The 23,520-nt window shown below is 44.4% G+C and overlaps 2 protein-coding genes across 5 annotated transcripts; one reads left to right on the forward strand and one right to left on the reverse strand.

Moving 5' to 3' along the window:
* The first annotated feature begins 144 nt into the window (after positions 1 to 144).
* Positions 145 to 11,636, forward strand: VDAC3 (voltage dependent anion channel 3). Of its 4 annotated transcripts, none has more exons than XM_030463993.1 (10): positions 145 to 248; positions 1,758 to 1,829; positions 2,884 to 2,933; positions 4,050 to 4,052; positions 5,951 to 6,103; positions 7,239 to 7,291; positions 8,598 to 8,825; positions 9,717 to 9,867; positions 10,842 to 10,899; positions 11,140 to 11,636. In XM_030463993.1, the coding sequence occupies exons 1-10, from the start codon at positions 203 to 205 to the stop codon at positions 11,229 to 11,231; spliced, it is 906 nt and encodes a 301-aa protein (XP_030319853.1). In that variant the 5' UTR covers positions 145 to 202; the 3' UTR covers positions 11,232 to 11,636. The 4 variants fall into 4 exon arrangements, with proteins under 4 accessions (XP_030319853.1, XP_030319855.1, XP_030319856.1 ...); XM_030463996.1 differs by lacking the exon at positions 145 to 248 and adding an exon at positions 764 to 787; XM_030463995.1 differs by lacking the exon at positions 4,050 to 4,052.
* On the reverse strand, positions 11,484 to 23,225 carry IKBKB (inhibitor of nuclear factor kappa B kinase subunit beta). Its single transcript, XM_030463988.1, has 21 exons — positions 23,074 to 23,225; positions 22,902 to 22,996; positions 22,089 to 22,206; positions 21,251 to 21,320; positions 20,387 to 20,475; positions 19,827 to 19,916; positions 19,341 to 19,465; positions 18,928 to 19,035; positions 18,521 to 18,650; positions 17,849 to 18,043; positions 17,538 to 17,652; positions 17,076 to 17,199; positions 16,659 to 16,810; positions 16,485 to 16,546; positions 15,324 to 15,433; positions 15,073 to 15,122; positions 14,462 to 14,561; positions 14,109 to 14,256; positions 13,816 to 13,943; positions 13,022 to 13,112; positions 11,484 to 12,458 (listed from the first exon to the last, which is right to left on the reverse strand). Exons 1-21 carry the CDS (start codon positions 23,176 to 23,178, stop codon positions 12,396 to 12,398), a joined length of 2,268 nt encoding a protein of 755 aa, XP_030319848.1. The 5' UTR covers positions 23,179 to 23,225; the 3' UTR covers positions 11,484 to 12,395.
* Positions 23,226 to 23,520: the final 295 nt, after the last annotated feature.

Below are 23,520 nucleotides of genomic sequence, written 5' to 3' on the forward strand. Positions count from 1 at the left end.
CTTTCTCGCCGAAGCGGCGCTGGCTGATGGCGCTGAGGGTCCCTCCTGCAGGCGGGAGCCTCATCCCCCCCGCAGCCTCCACCCAAGGCCGATGAGGTGGGGGCCGGACCCGGCACCGCCCCAGGCCGCGCGGAGCCCGCCCGCCCCTGCGGGAGGTGTCAGCAACGGCAGCCGGGACGCGGCGCATGCGTGGGGTCGGCGCATGCGGGCTCGGGGACACCGAGACCTCTCCCCAGGCAGCGCGGCCGGTAGGTAGCGGCGGGGCCCGGAGCGCGCGGCTGGGGCCACGGGCGGGGCCTGCCGGCGTCCTCCGTCCCTCGGCGCAGCTGAGGCGGGCGTCTCTCGAGTCACCTTGCCGCAGGGGACCGGGCCAGAGAGGCCCCGCGGGCTGCCGGGGCGATGGCCCCGTGGCGCGGGCCGGCTCCCGCTCTTCCTCAGGCGGCCGGGGTCCTGCCAGCGCTCCGGTTTCTCGGCCTGGAGGCACGAACTTGCGGGGTCGGCAGCGACCGAGGGTTCCCACGGTGTCGCCGTTCCGCAGGGGCGGTGCCGGTGGCGGTGCTGGTGCCGGTGCGGGTCAGCGATCCGCGATCCGTTACCCGTTGCGTAATTGACATCAGAGAGGAGGCGGCGCTGCTCGTGAGGGCGCCCGCGTGCCCTTGGCCAGGCCCCGCCGCTGCCCCGCTCCCTGCCCGAGGGGCTCCCTGAGGGGCTCCCTGAGGGGCTGCCACGGCCGCGCTGTCCGCACCCACGGCCCCTCGGGGCATTTCGTAGCGGTTTTCTTTCTTGTGTAGGTTTTGGGGGTCTTTTTTTGCTGATGTTTTTCCTTCCCTGTAGTCAGTCCGTAGGCCGGGGTGGGTGTTGCCGTGTCTGCTCTCGTCACGAGCGGTCCCAGCTCAGTGTTTGCCTCTTCGCAGTCTCTGTAGAGACCTTGGCTCACTGTCAGCTGTACCTGAAAACGGCGCCGTTACCATCGGTTGTCCCCGGCCTTTCGTTCCTTGATACGTTTTGTCCTGTGTTGTCCTAATTTCTCTATTCTGTGAGAGAAAATCAAAGCACAAAAATCAAGGAGGGTGTGTTTAATGCAAGGTGCTTAAGATGGGTACTCTGGCTTAGTTCCAGATGTTTCTTTTCCCACCCTACATTGTTTTGTTAGCCATTATCATTGCATCTGGTTGATGGAGACCAAATTTAGTATTAATAGCTGTGGAACTGACTCCTCTGAAGAGTTTTGTCTTGCGAGTAGAGCTGCTTATTATTGGCAAAGAATTCTGTATTTCAGGATGAGCTAAGCTTAGTTTTATTTTTTTTTTCTGAGAAGTCAAAAGTACACCTGGAAGCCAGACATCATCTTCCCTTTAGGATTGGTGCACGTTGCTGTTCCATTGGGTTCTCAGGGTTGCTCTCAGAAAGGGTCCTGTCATGAGAGCAGTGTTTGCTTGTTATGGAACAGTGGTGAGGCTCCCATGAGCTCTTTCTGCAATGTAAGAATGTGAGGCATACATAGGGAGTTGAATGTAATCCTGTTCCTGGGGTTTAGTGATTCCAGGCAATGGATTTGCTTTTATAACTTACTCGAATTGAAGTTTGTTTCTGACAAAGCAAGGGTGATGCCAGGGTGACTTTCTTGGTTGTTCTTCAAAGGTCTTGCAGTTCTATATTGGTGAAGTATGCAGAGGGTACTAGTCACAGACATTTAAAAATGCTTTGGACACGGTTGAGATTTTGTGCTGCTGAATACAACTTCCAATATGTTTCAGATCCAATGGCTGTCCCACCATCGTACAGTGACTTGGGAAAGTCTGCCAGGGATGTATTCAACAAGGGATATGGTAAGTAGCATGACTGTGGTTTGATAACCTGTCATGTTTATAATTAGGCATCTTGGAAATGGCACTAAAAGCATCAGGGCCCCAGAGATCCCCTAATTGCTTGTGGCAGAAATTCAGTAGAGGCCCAGGGCATCTGAATCTGAATCTTAGGAATGTGTCATGAAAATGCTGCAGTAGTCAAAGAGTTAGCAGGGAAAGTTTGACCTCAAGAAGCACTCCAGAATAACCTCTGCAAAATGCTGCATTTTTTACCTTTCAGTATTTAGAGATGTGAAATAAAACTCAGGTAGATTGTCATAGGAGACCATACATGGCAACAAAGAGGTTCTCTAGACAGAATGATGGTAATCAGAATAGCCTTTTGTCATAGCTATAGTGGAAATTATTTCAGTCTTTACATTCCTCATTAAATAATTTAAATGTAGGAATTCTGTTACTAGTCCCTTTTCTGTGAGCAACACTAAAAGCAATGACATTTTTTAAATCTGGTTTTGTCAGTGTGTAGCAAAGATTGCATTTCTATCCCAAATACATATGCTACATTAAATTAAAAAGCACTCTGCTCTGGTCTTTGCCACCTGGAGTTGAGGCTTTGCTAAAATTCAGCTTGAGTTCCTTGCTTTAGGGTCAGTTGTTCCAGTAAGGACCAAGTATTTTCCAAAACTGATTAGGAAGAAAAGGAGGAAAACAATAGTGTCTCTTTATATGGCACTGGCTGAGGGAAGTTGAAGCATATCTTCCTTGGACAAGGGGAAGAAAAAAATTCCTGCAGAAAAGAAGAAATGGTAACTATCTGGATTGGTCCCAGAGTGCAGGTAGCTACAGAAGGAGGAGATCATTTACTGTGATTGTTATGTCTATAAATTATCAGGCCACCCACTTTGAATTGTCAAAATTCCTTCAGTTATTCCTCAGTAAGATTAACAATTGCTGAAAGATGAAAATAGGCTGCTACAGGTCAGTGTATCCTACCTGCTGTAACTTGGGTGTGTTGGTAACAAGCCCTGCTTGCATATAGCAGTGAAATAGACACTGTGTGCTCTTCCATTTTCAGGGTTTGGAATGGTCAAGTTAGAGTTGAAGACCAAGTCTTCCACTGGGGTGGTGAGTATGGGGACCTTTCAGCATCACCAGCATTGCAGTGGAAAGGCAAATTCCTGAACTGGTTGGTGGTAATAACCTGATAGGGGGTGCTGCTTCTCCCTTTCAGTTCTAATTTTAAAACCTGGTGCTGACTGAGGTGTTTCTGTAATGAGGTGTGGAACTGACAGAGCTGTACTTCTTTTCTGCAGTGTACAAGAATTTTTACACACTTTGTCATGGACATACAGCTTTTCTCTATGTTCCTGTTGCCTAAACATACGAGTTTCTTCACCCTAAATAGCTCTTTTTTCTCCTTGGAAATGCAGCTGAGTTTATCTGCTGTTGTTTTTTACAGGATTTTAAGTCCAGACAAACTTAAACTTTATACAAAAGGCTAAGGGGCAAATAGGAGCCACAGTTTAACTGACTTAATTTTCACTTGTCTCCACCATGCTTACCATGCAAGACTTAATTAAAATACTCCTCCTGCAGTACTTTTTATGCAGAATTTGTGAGCATCTTATACACACGAATTAAGCATTAGTACTTCAGGTAGCAGGAAAATACTATGATCTGCACTTTAGTGATTGAGAAGTAGAGCATCCTCATGCTTTCACAAGAAGGCTGGTGAAAGAAGGATTGGAATTCATAATTTTGCTCTTTAACCTTAAATTGTTTACCAAATAAAGTTATTCTCATACTGAGTGTCAGTACTGTGTGTGCTGCCACTCCATACAGCTCTGGTTGATAAGCCGTGCTGCTTTTTCAGCCTACTGCATCATGAATTTTGCTTTAGCTCCCTCCTTTTCTTGAATTCTTATCATGCAAAAGGTGTAAGTCATTCTTTTTGTATTGCTGTGTTCTGTCCCAGCTGATTTTTTGATGGATTATTTGTATTGTACACCAGGAACATGCAGTGGTACATGAGGAACTGTGTGGTCTCTGTACTGTGACTGCCATCAGCTCCTGACATGTCATGATATGCATAGTTTTCCTGGCCAGAAGTTTTGATTCTCAGATAATACCCTCGTGTTTATTATGCTGCCTTCTGAATGTGACAGAACATGAACAACCCTATTAAGTTCTAAAATGGCATTTTCCTTTTCCATGCAACTTTGGTGTTGGATGTTTATCCAGCTGGTAAGAATAGCAACTGTGTTGGCATGTTGGCTCTTTATTGCTTTGTCTAGTGATGTTGTTGTGCATAATATCATTCATAAACTGTTCCGCTGTTTTCAGTCATGTTATCATCCACCTCCTGAAGTTTGACTGTGTCCATAGCTCTCACTCTGCTTTATGATTCACGTATGTAAAGCCATTTGAAATCTTTGTTGAAGAATCCACAATAAGAACACTAGAAACATCAGGAGGGAAAAAAGATAGATACGGTGTTGATGCAGTTTTCTGTTGCATCAGGTTTTGTGCTTATTAGTGTTTCTAATGAGAATCCTAATGCAACAAAATGGAGCCTGGGGGATGGAGATGAGGGTTAGGAACATAGTGTGAGATCTGATTTGTACTTGGGTATTAATAATATCTCTGATTGTTGTGATACAGAAATGTTTTGGGTGTTTTTCCTGTGGACTTAGAACACAGTAGAGTGTTGGTTGTAATTGTCTTATAGATTGCAAGTGGTTTAGCCTACTAAGTGCATGGCATTCCTGAAGATGCCTCAAACTGTAACCTAGAGGGTTAATGAGAAACTGAACTTGACTGCTGGTTCAGACTGAAGTGTGTGTGACATGAAGCCAGAATGAGTTTGATTTTCAGCTACAAAAAAATGCAAGAAATGCTTCGAGGTGAGGTGGTACGATGAGACATCTCTTTTTGAGATAGTTGAAGATTGATTGCAGCAGCTGCTGACTGCATGCCTTCTGCTTCCAGAAGCAGGTCTGGTTCTGACACCTGGCAAAACCCTTTGGCTTTTGATCCTGTGACAGCGCAGGAATTTTTCCTTTGGCTTTGAGAAAAGAATTTTACAATCTTGAGAAAAAAATGAAGCATTTTTAATAAGTTACCTGCCCTAAGATCAGAAGAAATTTCTTCTGAATCTGGATGCATGTTTGAGATGTCTTTGCACTGAATTTGTGGAGGTGACATTAGAGCAGTGTGTAGCAATTATCTCTTAAAGGGTGGTCTAACACATCCTGACTTCTTGTGTCACATAGTTTTGTTAACTGGCTGTATGTGTTGTTAAACTGCTGTGCTGTTGTAGTAGAGCATTAGCTGAAGTAAGTGGAATGTTACCTGTCTGTACTTCCCTGGCACAAAAAAAACCAAAAGATATTTTTTGGACACCCTTCAAAGTTCAAAATTGTGAAAATAATGTACAGAGCATCCTGGAATCTAGAGAGATCTGAGGTGGATCTAGAACATTGGGGTTCCAAAGCAAATTGGATGTTTTGAGAAATCAGTCTGGACATAATTAATCTGAAATGGGAGAAAATCAAGTTGGATGTAGGATTGCTTTTCTTAAGATAGAATGGATTTCTAGGACTATAACATGTGCTGGTTTATGCACAGTTGGGACAGTACTGGTAAGGAGATTGTGAGGAAAAATCCAATGATATAAGCAGCTTTGTATCCCAAGTGAGTATCTTTTTGTACCTGGGTATGAATCCATGTGAAGGTACAGAGCAAGCTGTGGAATGATGGCATGGTAATTGCCACTTCAGAGTGGAAAAAAAGACAGTGGAAAAGGTAGGAGGTTGGTGGCTAAGTTAGAAAAAAAATGCAGTAAAAATTAAGGATAATCAAATCGTGATGCAGAAAAAAAGTAAGTGAAGGTGTCAGGTCTTTATGCACCAGTGCTTCTTCCAGTCTAGGCAAGTTGCAGAACACCTCTGTATCCAGTACAGAGATGCCATTTTGTGATGGAAAACTAATTATTTTTGTTGGAGATAAGAAGAGGAGGATGATTTTGAGGGTTCTGTCAAAAGGTCTGAGGGTAGGAAATGGGAGTGCTGGCATTTGACAAGTGGAAAAACTGAATGTAATTGAATAGCTGATTGCTGAAACTCATACTATGCTCTTGGCAGGAATTCACTGCAACTGGTTCTTCTAACACAGACACAGGCAAGGCTTCAGGCAGTCTAGAGACCAAATATAAGGTCAAAGACTATGGACTTACATTCACCCAGAAGTGGAACACAGACAACACCTTGGGAACTGAAGTTTCCGTGGAGGATCAGGTAAGGGGCAGCAGCAACTCTGAAAATGTTTCTGTGAGTTGTATCTCAGAGTACTGATCTGAGGAGAAAACACTGAAGAGTGAAAGTTGCACAAAACCACATGGAGTACTAAAATGAAAAAAGTTATGTACATTTGCAAAAGGCACAGGCTGAGAGCAGTATGGATTTTGGGGGTGGCTGCTGCAAGCATTCCTACAGCTGTGTGCTGCTCCAGAGGTGGTTACTGCACTTCCAGGCACATATAATTAGCCAGCTGTTTGAGTATCACTGTTTGCCTACTCCAAATAAGAGTTCTTGTTTAAAGATGCACTCTAGCTATGTAGAACTGTCACTGCTGCAGATGTGGGGGAAAAAAAAGGGGTCTTGTATTTATAAATGTTCCAATACAGAAAGGTTTAAGTTTGGCTACCTCGAGATTGAGTATATTTTGTAAGGTACTTTAAGTATGTTTTGTAAGGAAGAGAAAGATTCGTGCTTGCAGCTTGGCACTGCTTACACAAAGGGTTACTAGCATGCTGCACACCAAAAAAAGAGAATTATTTTTCAAAGTAGTAACATCATGCTTTTTACTTGATGGCAGAAGGGTAAGGTAGTGGTGTCAAAGGTAGTGACACTTACGTGGTGCCCTCTGCCATGTATGGCCAGCAATTTTTCTAATTACAGTTTTGCACTTTTCCCCTTGCTTTAAAATGGAAAATGCTGCCCAGCTCAACACAAGGCTGGGAAAGCTGAGGCAGGTGCATGGTTTGGCCTGTGAAATAGCACTGAGTCTTAAAGAATACCTGTAGATTCTGAGAGAGATTCTTGAGCCACTCCCCTATCAGTTGTTGGAACTATACCAGATTTGAAAACAAGAAGTGTTGTATTTCTCCAAGTTCCTCAATTTTCATATCAAGCTTTGAAATCTACCTGTAATAACATATGCAAAGTGTGTGCTGTTAGAGGGCCTCGTGTGGAGAAAAGGTCCAAATTTTAATCCCTCATCATAGAGGATCTTCAGATTTTGTTGTAAAATGTGGGAGATGTTACAGTTGTATCTTGCCTTCTCTTTAGACAGGAAATAGAACTACAGTAGTGGAATATGACAAATCACATGGCAGCAGTGTTCTGAGCAGATGTTTGTTTCTCTTTGCAGCTGGCTGAAGGATTGAAGGTGGCTCTTGATACTATATTTGTACCAAACACAGGGTAAATATTTCCTGTTACCTTTGTCTGAGGAGTGGTAAGATTTTGTGTGACTTTTAATTAAAGTACTTATTCTGGTCATTGTGAAAATGCTCACAACTTACTGTAGAACATTCTGCAGGCAGTGTAGAATATTTTGAAGGCAATAGATGATAGTGATCTTAAAAGGACAAGGTTTGCTAACAGTGATTCTTCAGCTTTTTAGGCATTGTCTGATTTGTTTTTGCAGTAGGTTATTATTTTGTAGCTCTCCTACAACAGCTGGGTCTTAAGTTGTACCATTTTTGTCATGGTTTTGACTGTGCTAGTGTTGACAACCCAATAGCTTAAGGACAAAAAGCAAAATGATTTTTTTTTTCCTGAGGCTTTTGGGCAGGTGTCTATGCACAACTGAGTGAGGAGGTAAAGCTGCACAGGTATTATGCTAGCACATCTTTCTCAATTATCATGCTTTTGATTTTTCATGACAACAAAGGTGGGGTGTTGATATCTAAATAATACACAAAGTTTGAGACAGCTTTATAAATAATTACTGGTATTTCCTTCTTGTTGGGGATAGCCTGTCAGAAAAATCAGAGTTTCAAATACTGCTTGAAAGTTAGGAACTAGAACCTAAGTTAAAAATGAGACCCCAGGCCTGGGTATGACTGACAAGCAGCACAGTGTTGTGCTGTGTCTTCAGTGGTAGAGAATTAAGGAAGTGATAGATTCATGCCTCAGTTAAGTTTGAATTGAGAGCACAAAGAGCACAAAGATGCATTGGAGAGCTGAAGAGGGCTCTCCAGAGGGACAGAAAAAGGCTACGTGGGTAATGTCTGGTGGATAAGTATATTAGGGGAGACTGGTATCCAGCAGTGAGGAAGGAAAGGAAAGGGAAAGCAGCAGTGGACAAAACCAACCAGGAGAGGGAGGCCAGTTGTTGGTGTGGGGGTTCAGGGATGCTCCTGGGAGAAACTGATGGTGCCATAATGCAGTTTTGCAGAACAAAACTTAAAACCTCGTGGTTTTTAGAGTGTTAAGTAGAATGCTTTTGGCTTTTTTGCTTCTTGAGCATTTTAAGGAGTTTGTGATGTATAAATATTGAGGTACAATTTATACAAGTATAAATATTGTACCTTTTAAATGTTGTGATGGTGGAGGAAAGAAATGGTACCACATAAATACACCTAATACCAAATGCACCTTATTCCATGCCCTCTTCAACAGGTATTAAGTTTTGAGTAGGCATTACAGACATTTAATTATTTAGCTTTAAGGGACATAGATCCATGAATAAAACCAGGATAAAATGGCATGTTTCTCTCTGCAGGAAAAAGAGTGGAAAGTTGAAGACCTCCTACAAAAGAGACTATGTAAATCTAGGCTGCAACATAGACATTGATCTCTCTGGACCAACCATCTATGGCTGGGCAGTGTTGGGCTATGAGGGATGGCTTGCTGGCTACCAGATGGCTTTTGATACAGCCAAGTCTAAGCTTTCACAAAATAACTTTGCCTTGGGGTATAAGGCAGGAGACTTTCAGCTGCACACAAATGTGTAAGTATTATCTGAGTCTAGAAAAACATTATCTGAGGAGCTAAACTAGATGAATAGTGACTGAGTTAGGTGAAAGGTGGGTTTATGGAAGAGGACTCAGATTTGTTTTGAAATTGTTTGTATATTTGGCATTTTCAACTTCAGTACCACTAGGGCAGGGGTGATTTTCCAACCTTTGTCTGTCTTTTGAGACATTTCAGCATAATTTGGGGTTTTGTCTGTACGAGGTTGTTGTGTAAAGGCACTTTTATAATGTTAATTTGGAATTAAAATCTGTAAACTTCTATTTTAGCACTAGATAGAACCTTCAATTAAGCTGCTGTACCTTACCTCCCTCCTCACTAGATAGAAAGCTTCTGGATCAGAAATGCCAGAGGTGGAGGAGAGGGATGTGTGTTGTGTTGTGCTCACCTGTTTCCAGCTGTCATCACAGTGTAGCTCTATTCCTGGCATTCAGATGATGTGAGAGTCTCAGCAGAGGGTGTATTTAAACAACTGCCATGCAGTGATGTTATTTTCAGTCTCATCATTCCCATAACTGACTCAAGCCTCCTTCTGGATTTGCCCCTCTATGTGTTAGCACAGGATTGCTTTCTTAAGATGAGCAGTCAGTTTATCTGGGGCTTTCTGTCAGAACCTGAAACCAAAGGTTTCACCTGTTGGAAAGTCTTGTTGCATTCTGCAAGAAAAACTTATCTTTTGGATAAAAAAAGTGAGCAGGAGTCTGCTAACTCAGCTAGGGAGTAGATGAGCATGGGGCCAGGGAAGTATTAAAGATTTTGATTCATTTTCAGAGATAATGATTTAATGATTGTGGGGAAGGGTTAATCTAGCAAGTTAATGTCTACTAAGCAAGACAAGGCTTGACACACTTGTGTCTGTTACCAACAGGAACGATGGCACCGAGTTTGGTGGGTCTATTTATCAGAAGGTTAATAATAAGGTTGAGACATCAGTCAATCTGGCATGGACTGCTGGCAGCAACAACACACGTTTTGGTATTGCTGCTAAATATCAAATGGATGAGAAGACTTCTGTTGTGGTAAGAATTCTGTTACAGGAACAAGTATTTCAATCTCCCTTAAATACTGAAGATTTGTGGTAGGAAGTAGCTGGTTTAAATAGTTACTGCCATATGGTACAGATGGCAAGCTGTGTCTTCTTTTGGAGTTTAACTTGAAATTTGACTTCACAGGTCATACTTGTGAAACAAAAAAAAATCTAAAGCACTGTTTATTCCATGGTGAAACAGTCACAGATTAGTGCTTGGAGCCCATGCAAAATGTATTTTCCAAAGGTAATGAGAGGATGCTGTTAATTCTTGTCTAACTACAGTAAAATGATGGGAGCTCAGCTGCACTTACAGCCTTCTCCCAACAGTTAACCCTGGAAAAGTCAGCTGAGGCCCTGAGATAAGAGTTTTTACCAACACTGGTGAGGTTGTGAGGAACTGAGAGATTCAGGAGACAAAACATGTCCTCCAGGATGTGACAGTGAATAAAAGTAACTGTGTTTGTGTTCTACCACTAAGAACTGAAGTTGCAAGCATTTGTTATGCTTCAAAACAAGAATTAGTTCCACCACAATTAAGACAAAATTAAATGCTATTGTAAACAGCTCAAAACCTAGTAATGCAAAAATGGCTTTGCATATTCATGTATTTATTGCTCATTTTTAAAAAAAATTAATTCTAAGCCATATGCACCCAGGGGTCTTTGAACAAGGCAGATTGGCTACTAAGGGACTGTAGTAACTAGCCCTTTCAGGGATATGAAGAGATGATGCTGGGGGCAGTGAAGGACAAGGCAGCATTTTATGCAGGTATAATGGTTCACAATGAGGGAACACTTGGAAGCTGTTAGAGCTTGAGATGGAGACTCCTGAGGAGGAAAGGAAAATATTAATGCCTCTGCTAGGAATTAGCCCACAAGCAGTTGAGTTACATGTAGAGGTCACCTTCTCAGGGCACTGGGACAATACAGAGTGTATAAATAGTGTACCTTTTTTCTCCTTTAGGCTAAAGTGAATAATGCCAGCCTGATTGGAATTGGTTACACTCATGCCCTCCGACCTGGTACGTAAGTTCAACTGGTAGCAACAACCAGCACTAGTACTACACCACAGGTTGTTTCCCTGTCATCTCTAGAACAGGATAAACTAACTAGACACCTTACATAGGCTCATAGAAGTAAAGGATCTGTCTGTACAGAAGTTCCTGTACAACCAAGACACATTTGTGAGGCTCAGGTACTTGAGGGGAGGGCACTGCACAGGGGTACCAGTGTATGAAGGGTTTTATTACTTGCTTTTCTAGGTGTAAAGCTGACCCTCTCAGGCTTGATCGATGGCAAGAATTTCAGTGCTGGAGGTCACAAAGTTGGGCTGGGATTTGAGTTGGAAGCTTAAAGCAGCTTTGAGTGAAACAGCAAGGTGGTGCTCTGGAAGATGAAGGAAACTTACCCAGTGTGTTTCGGCCTTAATATTATTCTGAAATTTCAAGAAGTGTGAACTTTATACTCTTCCAAAGAATCATTTTAACCCAACACTGAAGTCCAGAGAGTGCCAGCACATCAAAGAAAGATACTTGAAGGCATGCATGGAAGTTGTGATGTTTGTGCCACATTTCACTTCAGTTTCCTGTATTTTAAATCTGTTCCTAAAACCAGAAGGAAGTCCCACCTCTCATTATTGTATTTCATCCTGCATGTCCTGTAATTCACAGTCTTTTATAAACGATGGTCTCTGTGTGTGCTGTAGTGGAAATTTGGGTTTACATGAGAATGAAATAAATCGGTTACAGTTGGAACATGATGTGTCTTGACTCTCAGTAAGGTTCAGAAAAGCCATGTGCCAAACAGCTGTGCCTTTTTTTTTTTTTTTTTTTTTGTAACTTGAGGCATGGTTAATAGAAAATCTGGAAATGTTTTGTTAAACTATAAACTATGTGTACACTGAAGTTTTCCTCCTCTGTGGTCTCCAGGATAACATCCTTACACCTCTCGTGCTTTAGAGACGTGAACAGTGGAAGCAGCATTTTCATTAAAATGTTATTGGGGGTATCAGAAAGCAAACCAAAAGTTTACATGTTTTAAGTAATTTCGTTCCCATACAGGAAACAAGTATTAGGTAAGTACAGTTGTTACCCTTAAGAAAAAAAGTGCAAATCAGCAAAGTTAAGAAATTAAGTTCACAGTTCAAGTATATTAGGGAGGTGACATCTCCCAGTGACTGTGCAAGCTGACTGCACACGTTGTTCATTACAGAGCCTAAAAGTCAGCAAACCAACCACATCTGATGCCCAAGGGAAGATACATCAGGACAGAGAAAAAGAGCATCTGCTGTCTTAAGGCACAATTAAGAACTTTTTCCAAGCAGTATAAGAGGCATTTCCTACTGTATGTTTGTAAAAGAAACTGTCCAAGAGGTGGCTACTAAAAGCTAAGGCCATGTGTGTCAACATGAGCTGTTGGTGACAGTAGAAGGAGGCACTTGAACTTCCCTTCTCAGACACAGCAGCGTTTTACAGTTGGCTTCCTGAAGCAGCAGTCGTCAGAGGCAGACAAGGTGAGTTTACATCTGGGTTTGTTCTGGACTGTTTGTTTCTTCTGCCTGAAGCCAGCTCCAATCTAGAGCCTGAAGAAATAAACACTTAGGACTACAAAGTTCAGCACTAGCTTGTAGTTGCTGTTTCTCCAGAATAAAGGGGAAGTGATTTAAAACAGCCAAAATTTTACTGTGAACAAGTTGGTCAATGTAGTTCTGTGATGAACCATGGGACTAATGCAAAGGAAATCCCTAAGCTACTTATTTCTTCAAACATTTCACTTTTCAGTATTCTGCTTCATTAAATAAGCACCTTTGCCCACCCACGGATTGCCACCACCAGACCATCCCAGTTTTGAGTGCAATTTTGCAGTGTTTTTGTCCAAAGCCAAATGCCTTCCCCTGTTCTTTACTCTTTGGCACAACTTAAGCCCCAGCACACAGCTCCTGTTCTCAGCAAGCTGGCAGGATGTCTACCAGCAGTTCAAGTTAGGGAAGGTGTGCTTTCTATCTTGCACAACTCTTACTCTCTTCTTGTCCAAAAGAGTAATACACAGACTTCCACTGGCCATACTACTTACTGGTGCAAAGTTACACAAGCAGAAACCATAAGCTTCCCCAGGCCATTTACAGAATAATATCAAATACATTACCATGAAGCTCTGCTCCTGCTCCTTCATTGTGTCATGTATCACATTTTCCAGTTGGCTACAGAGTTGCTGTGATTCCAGCACTAGCTCCTCACTGAAAGGGACAATTGTTAATACAATTATTTTCCAAGGCAGTTCTGTGAAAGAGAATGCTGCCTCTACCTTTAAGAAGTATTCCTGGCAAGTATGCTGCAGAGCAGTGAAGAATTTTAACCTCTACCAGTCAGCTCATAAACCAGTAATTCATATTGTAACTGGACAAGTGGCATCCCCAAATTTACTGGGACAAGGGAAAGGAAGCGTTTTCCAAGGTGAGGTTGGGTTCTCGTTGTGTGGAGTCACTGTTGCTAGACAAAAAGTGTCAGAACAGCCTATAAGCTAGAAAGGAATAAGGCAACACAGACATAAACAAAGGTCTGTTATTGCAACTGATGACCGAGTTCATTTAAGCAAGCCTGAACCACCCGTGCTGGGTTAGAGCAGCATCTCCTTTATGACACAGCTCAGCTACTATCCCCTGACTCAACAGTGCTCCAAGAATTCCTGCTGGCAGTGTACTTCAAGTAAGCCCAGCCATTCCAGATAAAACAAATCCTTTACTATTCAGGCAGGGAAGTGAAGCCATACATTATTCACAAGCCCCAGGAATTTCAGCTACTACCTACAGAAGATTGCTGACAGTGGAAGCTGAACACTGTGAACTGTGAGAAAGCCTGTGTATCATTATTTCACAAAGCAGGAGCCCCAGCTCTGTAGTGCTGGCATTTGCAGCTACAGAACTCCAGACTTTGCCTCACCTTTTCATGAGAGATTCTGAAAAACTGTAGGTTCCAGAAGGGACTTGCAGCAGCAGCTGACCAGGGCTACCAAGACGTGATGTGTTCACACTCTCTGGACTACCAGTAACAGGACCACGTACTTTACTCTGAAGAAAACATAAGATTCAGACAGCCTGGAACCTGGCTTTAATACCAATTTAGAACAACAAATAAAGTAAATATAGGACATCCTAAGTTTACTATTAACTATTTCAGTAACATGTGCTACAAACTATGTTTTCAGATTAAACCAGAGATTTTATTTTACTTACACAAGCAATTTTCAGCAAGTTCCACAGTTCTTTCTGTCGTTTCTCCTGAAGCCTGACAACTGTTTCCTCATCTTCATTCATCAGAGTCATCACTTTTTCCACCCTGGGGAACAATTCCAGTGCCTTCTGCTTGCAAACTACAGTTTTACTATTTAAAAAAAAGAAAAAAAAAAAGTCAGATCACACGTAGGAAACTGCAGTAGAGGAACATTTCTGAAGTTTCTTATCTGCTGTACCACTGAGATCTCATTATCTGTACCCACTGCTTTTTAAACATTTAGAACAAAATCTCTTGCTGAAGGAGAAAATGCTTTCTCTCAACACTCAATAGAAGCTGATTCTACAAAGCTCACCTGAGTTGAGCATAAATGACTCGCACTTTTTTCTCAAAGGTCTGGATTGCCTGTAGGAGCAGTCGGACTATTTCCTGGCTATCACCACTTGTCCTCTGGTCTGGAACGAGAGTCAGTATCACACAGAAAGGTAGACTTACAGGACAGTGGTAAAACTCTTACTCACTGCCTTGTTTCCATGGGCTGCTTAATCAATCCTGAAACATTCCAAGCTCAGGGCATGCAGGTTTCAGTGGGATGAACTGAAATGGATTTCAGCCACCATCTTCAAAATTATAATTAGAAAGCACAGAGGGTAGGGTGGGTCTAATGCCCTGGGGCTGTGCAGCTGCTCAAAGGAAGAGCTATGTCTTTCATCCTTCTTATACAGAAACAACAGCTTGCTCTAAGTAGAGCTCCAGAGGAGTCTGAAGAGCTCAGAAGGTGCCAAGAAAGCAAAGCTGGTTTAAAACAGATTCCCTTGTCCAAAAACAAAAGGGTTCAGTAGAGTCCGTGTGCAAGTAAGCATATGGGCAAGGCTTAGAATGCAGAGTTTTCTCAGTGCTCATTATTGCATCTCCAAAGCAAAATCACACAAAGCAAAGCAGACCCTTAGCTAAAACATATTTTACCTCTTGGCTTCTCTCTCAGTCGCCGGTACAGCTCTCTGGCTTGTTCTTCTCTAGAAGAAAAAGAACCAGACTAACTTCTCTAGAACCTAAATTACAAACAAGTAGCTGAAGAACTCAAATCTTTTATATACCAGTCTGTCAATTCAGACCAATGACAAAGGCAAGGAGTAAAAAATTGTCTTTTAGTGTCAAAGTCCCCATAATCCAGGCTGATGAGATAGCACTTTTAAGTTCAGGGGAGTTCAACTCACAAATCCTCCAGGGTTCCTCCTTGTTTACGACCTAGTGGGCTTCTCTGCAAGTCCACAATGTCTGTCTGCAGGGCCATCATCTTCTTCACCAATTCATCCACATCATCCTCCTAAAAGCAGGGTAGAACATAAGCAATGGGACAGCCTCATACTAAAAGACACTACCACTCACACTGCCTCTTCCTTTCTCATTCACAATTCTAAACACATCAGCAAGATGCAAACAGCAGCCTTGAACAAAGACAAATGAGGATCTGAGTTCTTAAATTCAATGAAATTAGCTTGGTGCTCTGGGATAAAACATCTCCCAAGAATTTTTCAATAAAAAATTTGGTCTGAGACAAAGAGCCATCGAAGAATCAGGCTGCAGTAACTGTACTGCCAGTTCCCAGGCAATCATGCTTCTTTTTTCTTGCCTATTCCAGATCCCTTCTCCCATGCTGTGCACATCACCGTTTTCCTCCTTTTCCCTTGGAACACAAACACATCCATTCCTGGCCCCTAAATTCCTCTTTTCTCTTAAACTCATTCATGTGCAGAAGCTGCCACTTGTTGGAAAGTCTTTCAGCCTTCTGCCCCCTCCCAACAGAGGAGAAGAAAGTGCTGGAAAATAATAAGGCAGTAAGTTGTCACCTTTTGCTCCTCATCTGGGAGCAACAGCCCTGGCACTATTTACAGGGGTTATGATGTCTCGTGTCAAAAGGATGAAAAGGGCCTTACTGGGAGCAGGTGCAGAACGTGCACCACGAATGGAAAACTATTGCTTTTTCAAGATTCAAGACTGATGCTTAAGAGTCTTATGTTCACTCATCTAGCTGTCCACTTTGCAGTTCAGTTTAACCTATGCTCCATATCCTCTTCAGCTATCCTGGTTCCAGAACTGTGTTAGCAGGGCATCTGAGTGAAGCCACTGCAAAATCTCCTGTTGCATTCCCCAAGATTTCCCTTTTTCCTGTAAGCTTTACAAACACAGTGAGCTTCATGAAGTACTGGCAATGAATTAAAATGGTGCTGCCCAAGCCAAGGCAATGAGACATCTGGAATCAGCCCTGATACAAATAGTTTCTATTTATGGAAGGACAATGAATTAAAAAAAAAAAAACAAGCCAGGAGAACAAGCCTCTTTTTCTTGAGGATAAGCAGTTAGATTTAGGAACATACCCGGCCACAAAGTTCCACAGCTTGCTCCATCTCTTTCCAGGCAAACAGCAGCTTCTCAGAAGCTACAGGAATGAAGAAAGAGTGATTGTTTTTCTCAGGTTCATACAGGAAAAGGTAGATACTTTATGGGGACAAGGGACACAGAAAGATCCGTTTGCCTGATGCTATACTCACTAATTCCAAATTCAATCTGTTCTTTATACTTCTCCAGATCGATTTGGATGCTTGTTTTGAAGAAGTCCAGCTTTGCTTTCAGCTGCTGGGAAAGGGAGGCCATAGAATTCTTCATTTTTGAGAGAGTGCTATTGTAACGCAACAGATTCATCCTGCATGGACAAGAAGAAGGTCTTGTTATCCTCCCAAACTAAAAATGTAGACTACCACTTTTATCAAAAGTAGATACTTCAGAGTGTAGCAGTGAGCACACAAACAGTTACGTCAGAGGACAGAACTCTCCTCTCAGCTTTTCATTAACCACTTAATGGCTCCACTCATGGGCTTCCCCATTCTAACAGGGTCCCACTCCTGTCCTTTCCCTGTCACCAGGGAGCAAAGGCAGAGACAAGGATTCCAGAGAAACCACCACGGTACATGGCTGCTCGCTGCCCCTGCTGCAGCCGGTTGCAGTCCTCCTTCAGCATCCGGATCGTGTGCCAGATCTGACCCCACACCTTCCGCAGCTGGAAAAAGTGGAGATTCCTCTTGGGATCCTGAACTGGAAACAGAGGAGGGGGCAGAGGGGAAGGGAAATGTACACATCAGCACAAGCAGTGTTACTGTGTCACAAAACAGACCCCAAACATCACTCCTTTGACGGGCACATTACCTCTTGCAAAGCCTGTAACTGGCTAACCCCTATGCAGCTTCCCCAGTGTATCAAAATCAAACACTTCCTTTCTGCAGTTATTTTGACTATTCCAGCCCATTGTACTGCTCCTTCAGTCCCAGTATGCAAAAACTGTTTTACTCCTTGCACATGATACCGACCACAGAACTCAGGCAGCCCTCTCAGCGGGGACAGCCTCTCACATACATGCTAGAGAAAGTCCTTACGAATGCAGTCGACACTTTCCGGATGAGGACGCAAGGCAACCTGGGCCTCATAAGCAACCTTCTGGTTATCGAAGAGGAAGAGAAGGTCCGTGTCTGCAGCTGCAGTATCATTCACCTGAAGGAGACAAAAGACCCAACTAGGTTCTCTCAGAAAAAGGAAGCCTCAGTAATACCATGAACAGGGTGCCCATTCTGCAAGGGCTGTTAGGTCTGTGTGGTTATGCCAAAACACCAGGGAGTGCTGTGGTCCTCAAGTGAAAGCAATGCTGACTTCATCAGTCAACAGCAACTGAGGGAGGATCCAGACTCACCCTGCTATCAGCTAGATGTGTAGTGGCCAGCTTCTGAGAAAGCAATTCCAGTCCAGCTTCCTGCAGTAACTCCTGGTCTTGCTCTGGAATGCCTGTATCTGACTGGATCCTGGCCTTCACTGTCTGCAGAGTGTCCTCCTCTGTCACAGGGTAGGTGTGTACAGTTCCCGTCACCATGTTCAAAACATGAAGCAACTACAAGAAGAGTGGTGTGACATGAGAAGGTCTGAAGATACATTGGTCATGCTTGAGTAGGGATCCCAGGACTAAGACACTGGACACTGATGAACTGTTCAAAGCACTGGCAGAAGCCTCTTCACAGCCACTTCATAACACTGTGCCAAGGTCCTCGTCCTCCATCAAGTGGAAGAGAGGCAACATGGCAACTGAACAGCTTCAGCTACACAATTCTCTACCAGAATATGGAACCAAGCACACACAGAAGCCATTTGCTACTCCCAATAACCTCAGGGAGTATTGGTCCTCAGACAAGAGGAAAGACCTGTCACTAAGTGTCACAAGACCAATAAATGAGATTTTGTGCTGCTGCTCCTCCTCCTCCTTCTTCTCCTCCTCCTCCTTCTAAGTCTATGACTCAAGTCTCTTCTCTCACAGGCTATAGGCCACTGCTCTCTGAAAAGCTTTTCAGAACAGTAAATACACATTGCCCACCTTCAAGTTCAAAATGTCATCCAAAGCTTTGAAACACCCATTGGGTCCATACGTAGGATCTGTACCTCTCCGCCATGGGTGCCACATTAACATGAGCTGCAGCCATTTCTCCAGCCTCGCAGCCAAAATGCTGAAGGACCAAAACAAGAAGCAGATTAGAAGGGGTAGAAGTGTGTTTGCAGCCAACATAAAGGCTGGTCTCAGCAGGAGGACTGACAAACAACTTCCCCACTCCCATGATCACAAATGCAGTGATGAGAAAACTCTGACAAGGGCCACAAACATTGTTTGTGTCATGCACTCAGATTTTTCACAGGTTAACACAGTAAGGCACATAACAGAAACCCAGTTCTTCTGCAGAAGAAAAGGTTCATCCCAGTGTGGCACAACAGATTTCTAGTCCTCACCTGTTTAGATTATTTGGGTAGGGTAAACTGCTAGAAAATTTGACTTCTCCAGATAAGTCTTCTGAAACAACAATATCCAGCTCACTCTTCTGTCGCACTTTTGTATGCCTAATGAGTTCAAACAAGTACAATGATGAAATAATCATCTGCCTTTTCCAGCCTGCCTGTTATAATAGGCTCTTAAAGCTACTCCTGAAAAATATAATACAGATGCTGCTTTGCTTTCTGCTACCTGCTCTGCAGGAGGCAGTCCTTATCCCAGAGAGCGAGTACCAGGAATGCTGAGCTTGCTCCATAAGGCAAGGAACATGGGGGTATTACCCCAAGAATTAAGGGACCACACTTCTACTTCCTATAAACAGGTCAGTCATGTTGCATGCACCCTTCTTACCACCCAGCCCCAGCCCACTCACCACTGCACTGGCTGCCAGTTGGGTAGGAATGGTCGGAAGCCTGTGATGCATTCAAAGGCCAAGGTGCCAAAGCTCCAGTAATCCACTGTCACTGTGTACTTCTGCTGCTCCAGCAGCTCTGGAGCCTGAGAGAGTTTACACACATGTGAGACAAAGACATCCATCTCTTAGCTCTCTCTATCCCTTAAGAGCTCATTAACATTTGTACAACAGATTATAGACAGTACTGAATACTGCCTCTCACAAGCCTTTGAGATCCTCTCAGCATAAACAGCAGAGGTTTTTGCACTCCTGCTCCTTATTTATAACAATCATAGCTGGCAGACACTGTGAAAACCCAGTGCCAGCAAAAAACCTGTCCATTTTGCTAGCTGCAGCCCCCCCAAATGCACCCCCACATCCTTACCCCAGCCCAAAGCCTAGCAACAGTTAACTCCATCCCACTGCAAAGTGGTAACTGCTCTGCCAGACAAATTCCTTCCTTACCAAGTACTGCAGAGTCCCAACAAAGGATGTGCATAGGCTACCCTGATCCAGCTCCTTAGCATAACCAAGGTCAATGATTTTGTGTATTAACTGAAACACACAACACAGAATAAGAACACTAGAGAGAAGTCCTGTAAAAAGCACACCATACAGGAGAGAAATAAAAGGTTTGTCTCTTCTCAGGTATGAAGAAAAGGTGCCAGCCGGGATGGAAACAGAAATGGAAGGCTCCTGCAGATTCCTAAAACCACAAAGCATGCAAGGTTGTCACTGGCTCAGTACATAGGCTTGATTCTAAGATGAGTGCCAACCCTGATTTTTTCAGTTCAGTCTGATTCTTTCCTTAATAGCTGAAAGTCAAAATGTCAGGTGTTACCATGTCCAATACAATATTTCACCTTAGCTGCATGCAGAGTACTTTTCACCTGACAGACAGAACTGATCTAACCATTAATCCAGGGTTAAGCACTCTTGCAAATGACCACTGTAACTGCATGAAGCATGGATGTGCTCCTCTTACACTTACTTGTCTATGAAGGCAGAAACACCATCCTGCTTACCCTTTGCTCTCCTTGCTGCAGCACAATGTTCTCTGGTTTCAAGTCTCTGTGGATGATCCTGTTCTCATGAAGGTACCTGAGAGCAGAAGCTAGGACATAGAAAAAAATCACTTGTAGGAGTGAAAGTAACAGTACCTACAATGAGCTGAGTAAGGATTCATTTCTACCCAGTGTAGGCATGGCTTCTGGGTCAAAACTTGTACAATCAAACATACAATCAAACACCAAGTGCAAGAGGAAAAAGCAGTGTCAAACACTTCTGGACACAGAATTTACTCTCTGGATCTTCCCTCATGCCTTTCTTGTCAACTAGAATAACATGGCCAAGCTTCCAGTCAGCAAGGACCTCCCCAGATTCCAAGATCTTTGGCAGATGATCAAGAGGGGTCCTGTCATAACGTCTGCCAGCTCCATCCCCAAAGTCTCTTGACAGTGCTTGGCAATCTCTACACTGGAACTGTCTGGAATTCCAAGCAGTGAATGCCCAGATGGTAATAGAAACCCCCTGATCACACACTCTGACATCCTAATGATCAGCAGTCAAACAAAGGCTGGAGACTGATGTGCAACATAAACCACAGTCACTTGCCAAGTGTTCAAGCTATCCAGAAACTTCCAGGAAAACCTGACTGGCATTTTTACTGGGCAAGAAAACCTATTTCTACATTTTCTAAATCTTCTGTGATTTTTAAGAACAAAAGCCAAAGACCAGCTCTCCCACAGGGACAGTTGGCAGACCAACACAGGAAATACTCTTCAAAGGTCAGTGTAAGATGCATCATTAAGGTCCCTTCTGGATATCATTAGAGTGGATTCAGCACTGAAAGGGCTTCCATAGTTCAGACAACTGAAGGTACCACTTACCAATATCAGATAACAAGATGAGAATAGATTCTTCCCGCAAGCCACAGCAGTTCTCCAGCTGATTCAGGTACTGCAAGGAAAAAAAAAAAAGAATATAGTCTTTCCATCCTGTATCTTGAATAAGGCTCACAGTCCCACAGATTCTCACAGATGCAAGAGGTTCCAGTACCAACAATTAAATTCTCTAGAGGCACAAAACTCTATGGGATTGTGACCTTCAGTAGCAGCAGTTACCACTTCAGATTTTGGTGTAACTGCATGGGAGGAGAAAGAAGTGGGTGTAAGACGTCAGTGTCATCCCCATTCACTTCCTTCTACTTGCTCCATCCTTCACTGCCATTTCCTCTATGTCTGGCAATATCAGCTGAAACCTTGGCTCTAAGCTCTGATTTTTATCTGTGGGCAGATTTAGCAAAGGTTAGAAAAATAGTAAAATTAGAACTACCTAGATTGATTACAATTATTATTTTTTCCTATGACATAGGAGCTAATCACTTTCAGGAAGGGTACAGCCCAAAGATGTACTCTGCCCTATGATGTTCTTGCCATACTCACATCCTGTTGCACATCCCTCACACATGTCCTCATCCTCTATGTGCCAACTCCTCACAGTGTCACTTGCAGCCAAACAAATACAGAAAGCTTCAGAAAGGACTTAGTTCTTCAAAAGCTGAACATGTTATCAAGGACCAACCCACCCAAATCTGTTGGTGCCATGACAAGAGCTAAGGCTGCATCAGGATGTGAAAACAGAGTTTTACAGGGGAACATCAACTGAAAAGAGAGGATCACTTGAGAACTTGATCCAGTCCTTGGTTACCATTCCCATGGACCTCACCTTGCGGAGGTCTCCGCCCTGGCAATACTCCATGGCCAGCAACGGCAAGTCATTTGGTGCCAGCTTCTGCATCCCTTCAGGAACATCCCGGGCAGCCACCACATTGGGATGGTTCAGCCTGAGAAGTAAAAATGAGGCAAGGACACACAATGAGCAGAACCAGGGTTAACACCTGACAGGTGATGGTTCTGCACCAGCTGTAATTTCACATACTCATGGTCATTATGCAGAGTCCTACAAGGTCATTAATCCTTTTAGAATCTGAACTAATGAATCCTAAAGGTCTGCAATTCATCTGTCCTTCATGGACCTGGACTCATTCCCACTCCTTGCATTTCATGAGCAGTCAACACACACCCTCAGCACACATGAGCAGATCAGCAGAGGACCTACAGAACCCTGCCTTATGTATGGCGCAGTCGGCTGCCACCCTCCAGAGAAGACCCAGACCACAATCACCCTGTTTTATCCCACAAAATCAACCCAGCGTCCCGTAGGACAGCCCAGCACGGGCATTAACGCAGGCAGAAGAGCGGCTACAGAGAAGAACTGCTGCAGGGGAAGAAGCGCCAAAGTCCAAGACCTGAAACCCTGAGGAAACACAACGCCAGCTTCCCTCTGCAGTTTCCTACCACGCACGGACCGCAGCTCGGGGACCCTCCGGTCCCTCTCCTCCCGCCGTTTACCTCAGAGCTGCCCTCAGGCGTGCAGCCACCCCCGCACCCCGGGGGGCGCTGGCGTCACCGCAGCCGGTACCGAGGGCGTGCGGGCCCCGGGCCGCGCCTGGCCCGGCCGGCAGTGCGTCCGCCTCACCTCTTCATGATCTGTATCTCCAGCGCCCAGCGGTCGCGGTTGCGGGGGCTCAGCTCCTGCCGGCACTGCTTGATGGCCACCTGCTCGCCGGTCTCCTGCGGACACAGCACGGGCCGGGATGAGCAGGAGCGCCGGCCGGGCCAGGCCGGGCCGAGGGGCGACTGCCGCCTACCTTGTTGTGCCAGCGAATGACGTTGCCGAAGCCACCGGTGCCCAGGCGCTCCTTCATCTCCCAGGGGCCGCAGGTCTGCGCCTGCAGGGCCGGCGGCCGGCTCATGGCGGGGCCGCAGCGCTCCGGCTCCGCAGGCCCGGGGCCGCCTCCGCCTCCGCCACGTTTCCGGCTCCGGCGCCCGCCGCCGCCCGCCCTTAAAGGAGCCGCACGGAAGGGAATCACGGCCCGGCCTCTGCCGGCGCTCGGGTGAGGAGCAGGGTGCGGTCACCAGGGCTGCTGCCATCGTCCCGGGATCTCGGGGCAGAAGGAGAGGGCTGGTGGGCTACAACCTCGCAACTCCTGTCTCCTTCCCACAGCTTCTTTAAGCTGAACGCTTTAAGCTGAAATATGCAATTTACTGCAGCTCCCCAAGTCACTATCCAAGCCAAAACTGTTCTATGCACTATA

Source organism: Calypte anna, chromosome 22, assembly GCF_003957555.1.
Source record: "Calypte anna isolate BGI_N300 chromosome 22, bCalAnn1_v1.p, whole genome shotgun sequence".
NCBI classification, from domain to species: domain Eukaryota; kingdom Metazoa; phylum Chordata; class Aves; order Apodiformes; family Trochilidae; genus Calypte; species Calypte anna.

Excerpts from the sequence above, each read along its gene's own strand:
- VDAC3 (XM_030463993.1), top strand. The coding sequence starts at position 203 with ATGCGGGCTCGGGGACACCGAGACCTCTCCCCAGGCAGCGCGGCCG. Across the intron at positions 1,830-2,883 it reads TGTATTCAACAAGGGATATG|GGTTTGGAATGGTCAAGTTA; the intron begins GTAAGTAGCATG and ends TTCCATTTTCAG. Across the intron at positions 7,292-8,597 it reads ATATTTGTACCAAACACAGG|GAAAAAGAGTGGAAAGTTGA; the intron begins GTAAATATTTCC and ends TTCTCTCTGCAG.
- IKBKB (XM_030463988.1), bottom strand. The coding sequence starts at position 23,178 with ATGAGCCGGCCGCCGGCCCTGCAGGCGCAGACCTGCGGCCCCTGGGAG. Across the intron at positions 19,917-20,386 it reads TGCAGCAAGGAGAGCAAAGG|TTAATACACAAAATCATTGA; the intron begins GTAAGCAGGATG and ends TGTGTGTTTCAG. Across the intron at positions 19,036-19,340 it reads AACTGGCAGCCAGTGCAGTG|GCATACAAAAGTGCGACAGA; the intron begins GTGAGTGGGCTG and ends TGAACTCATTAG.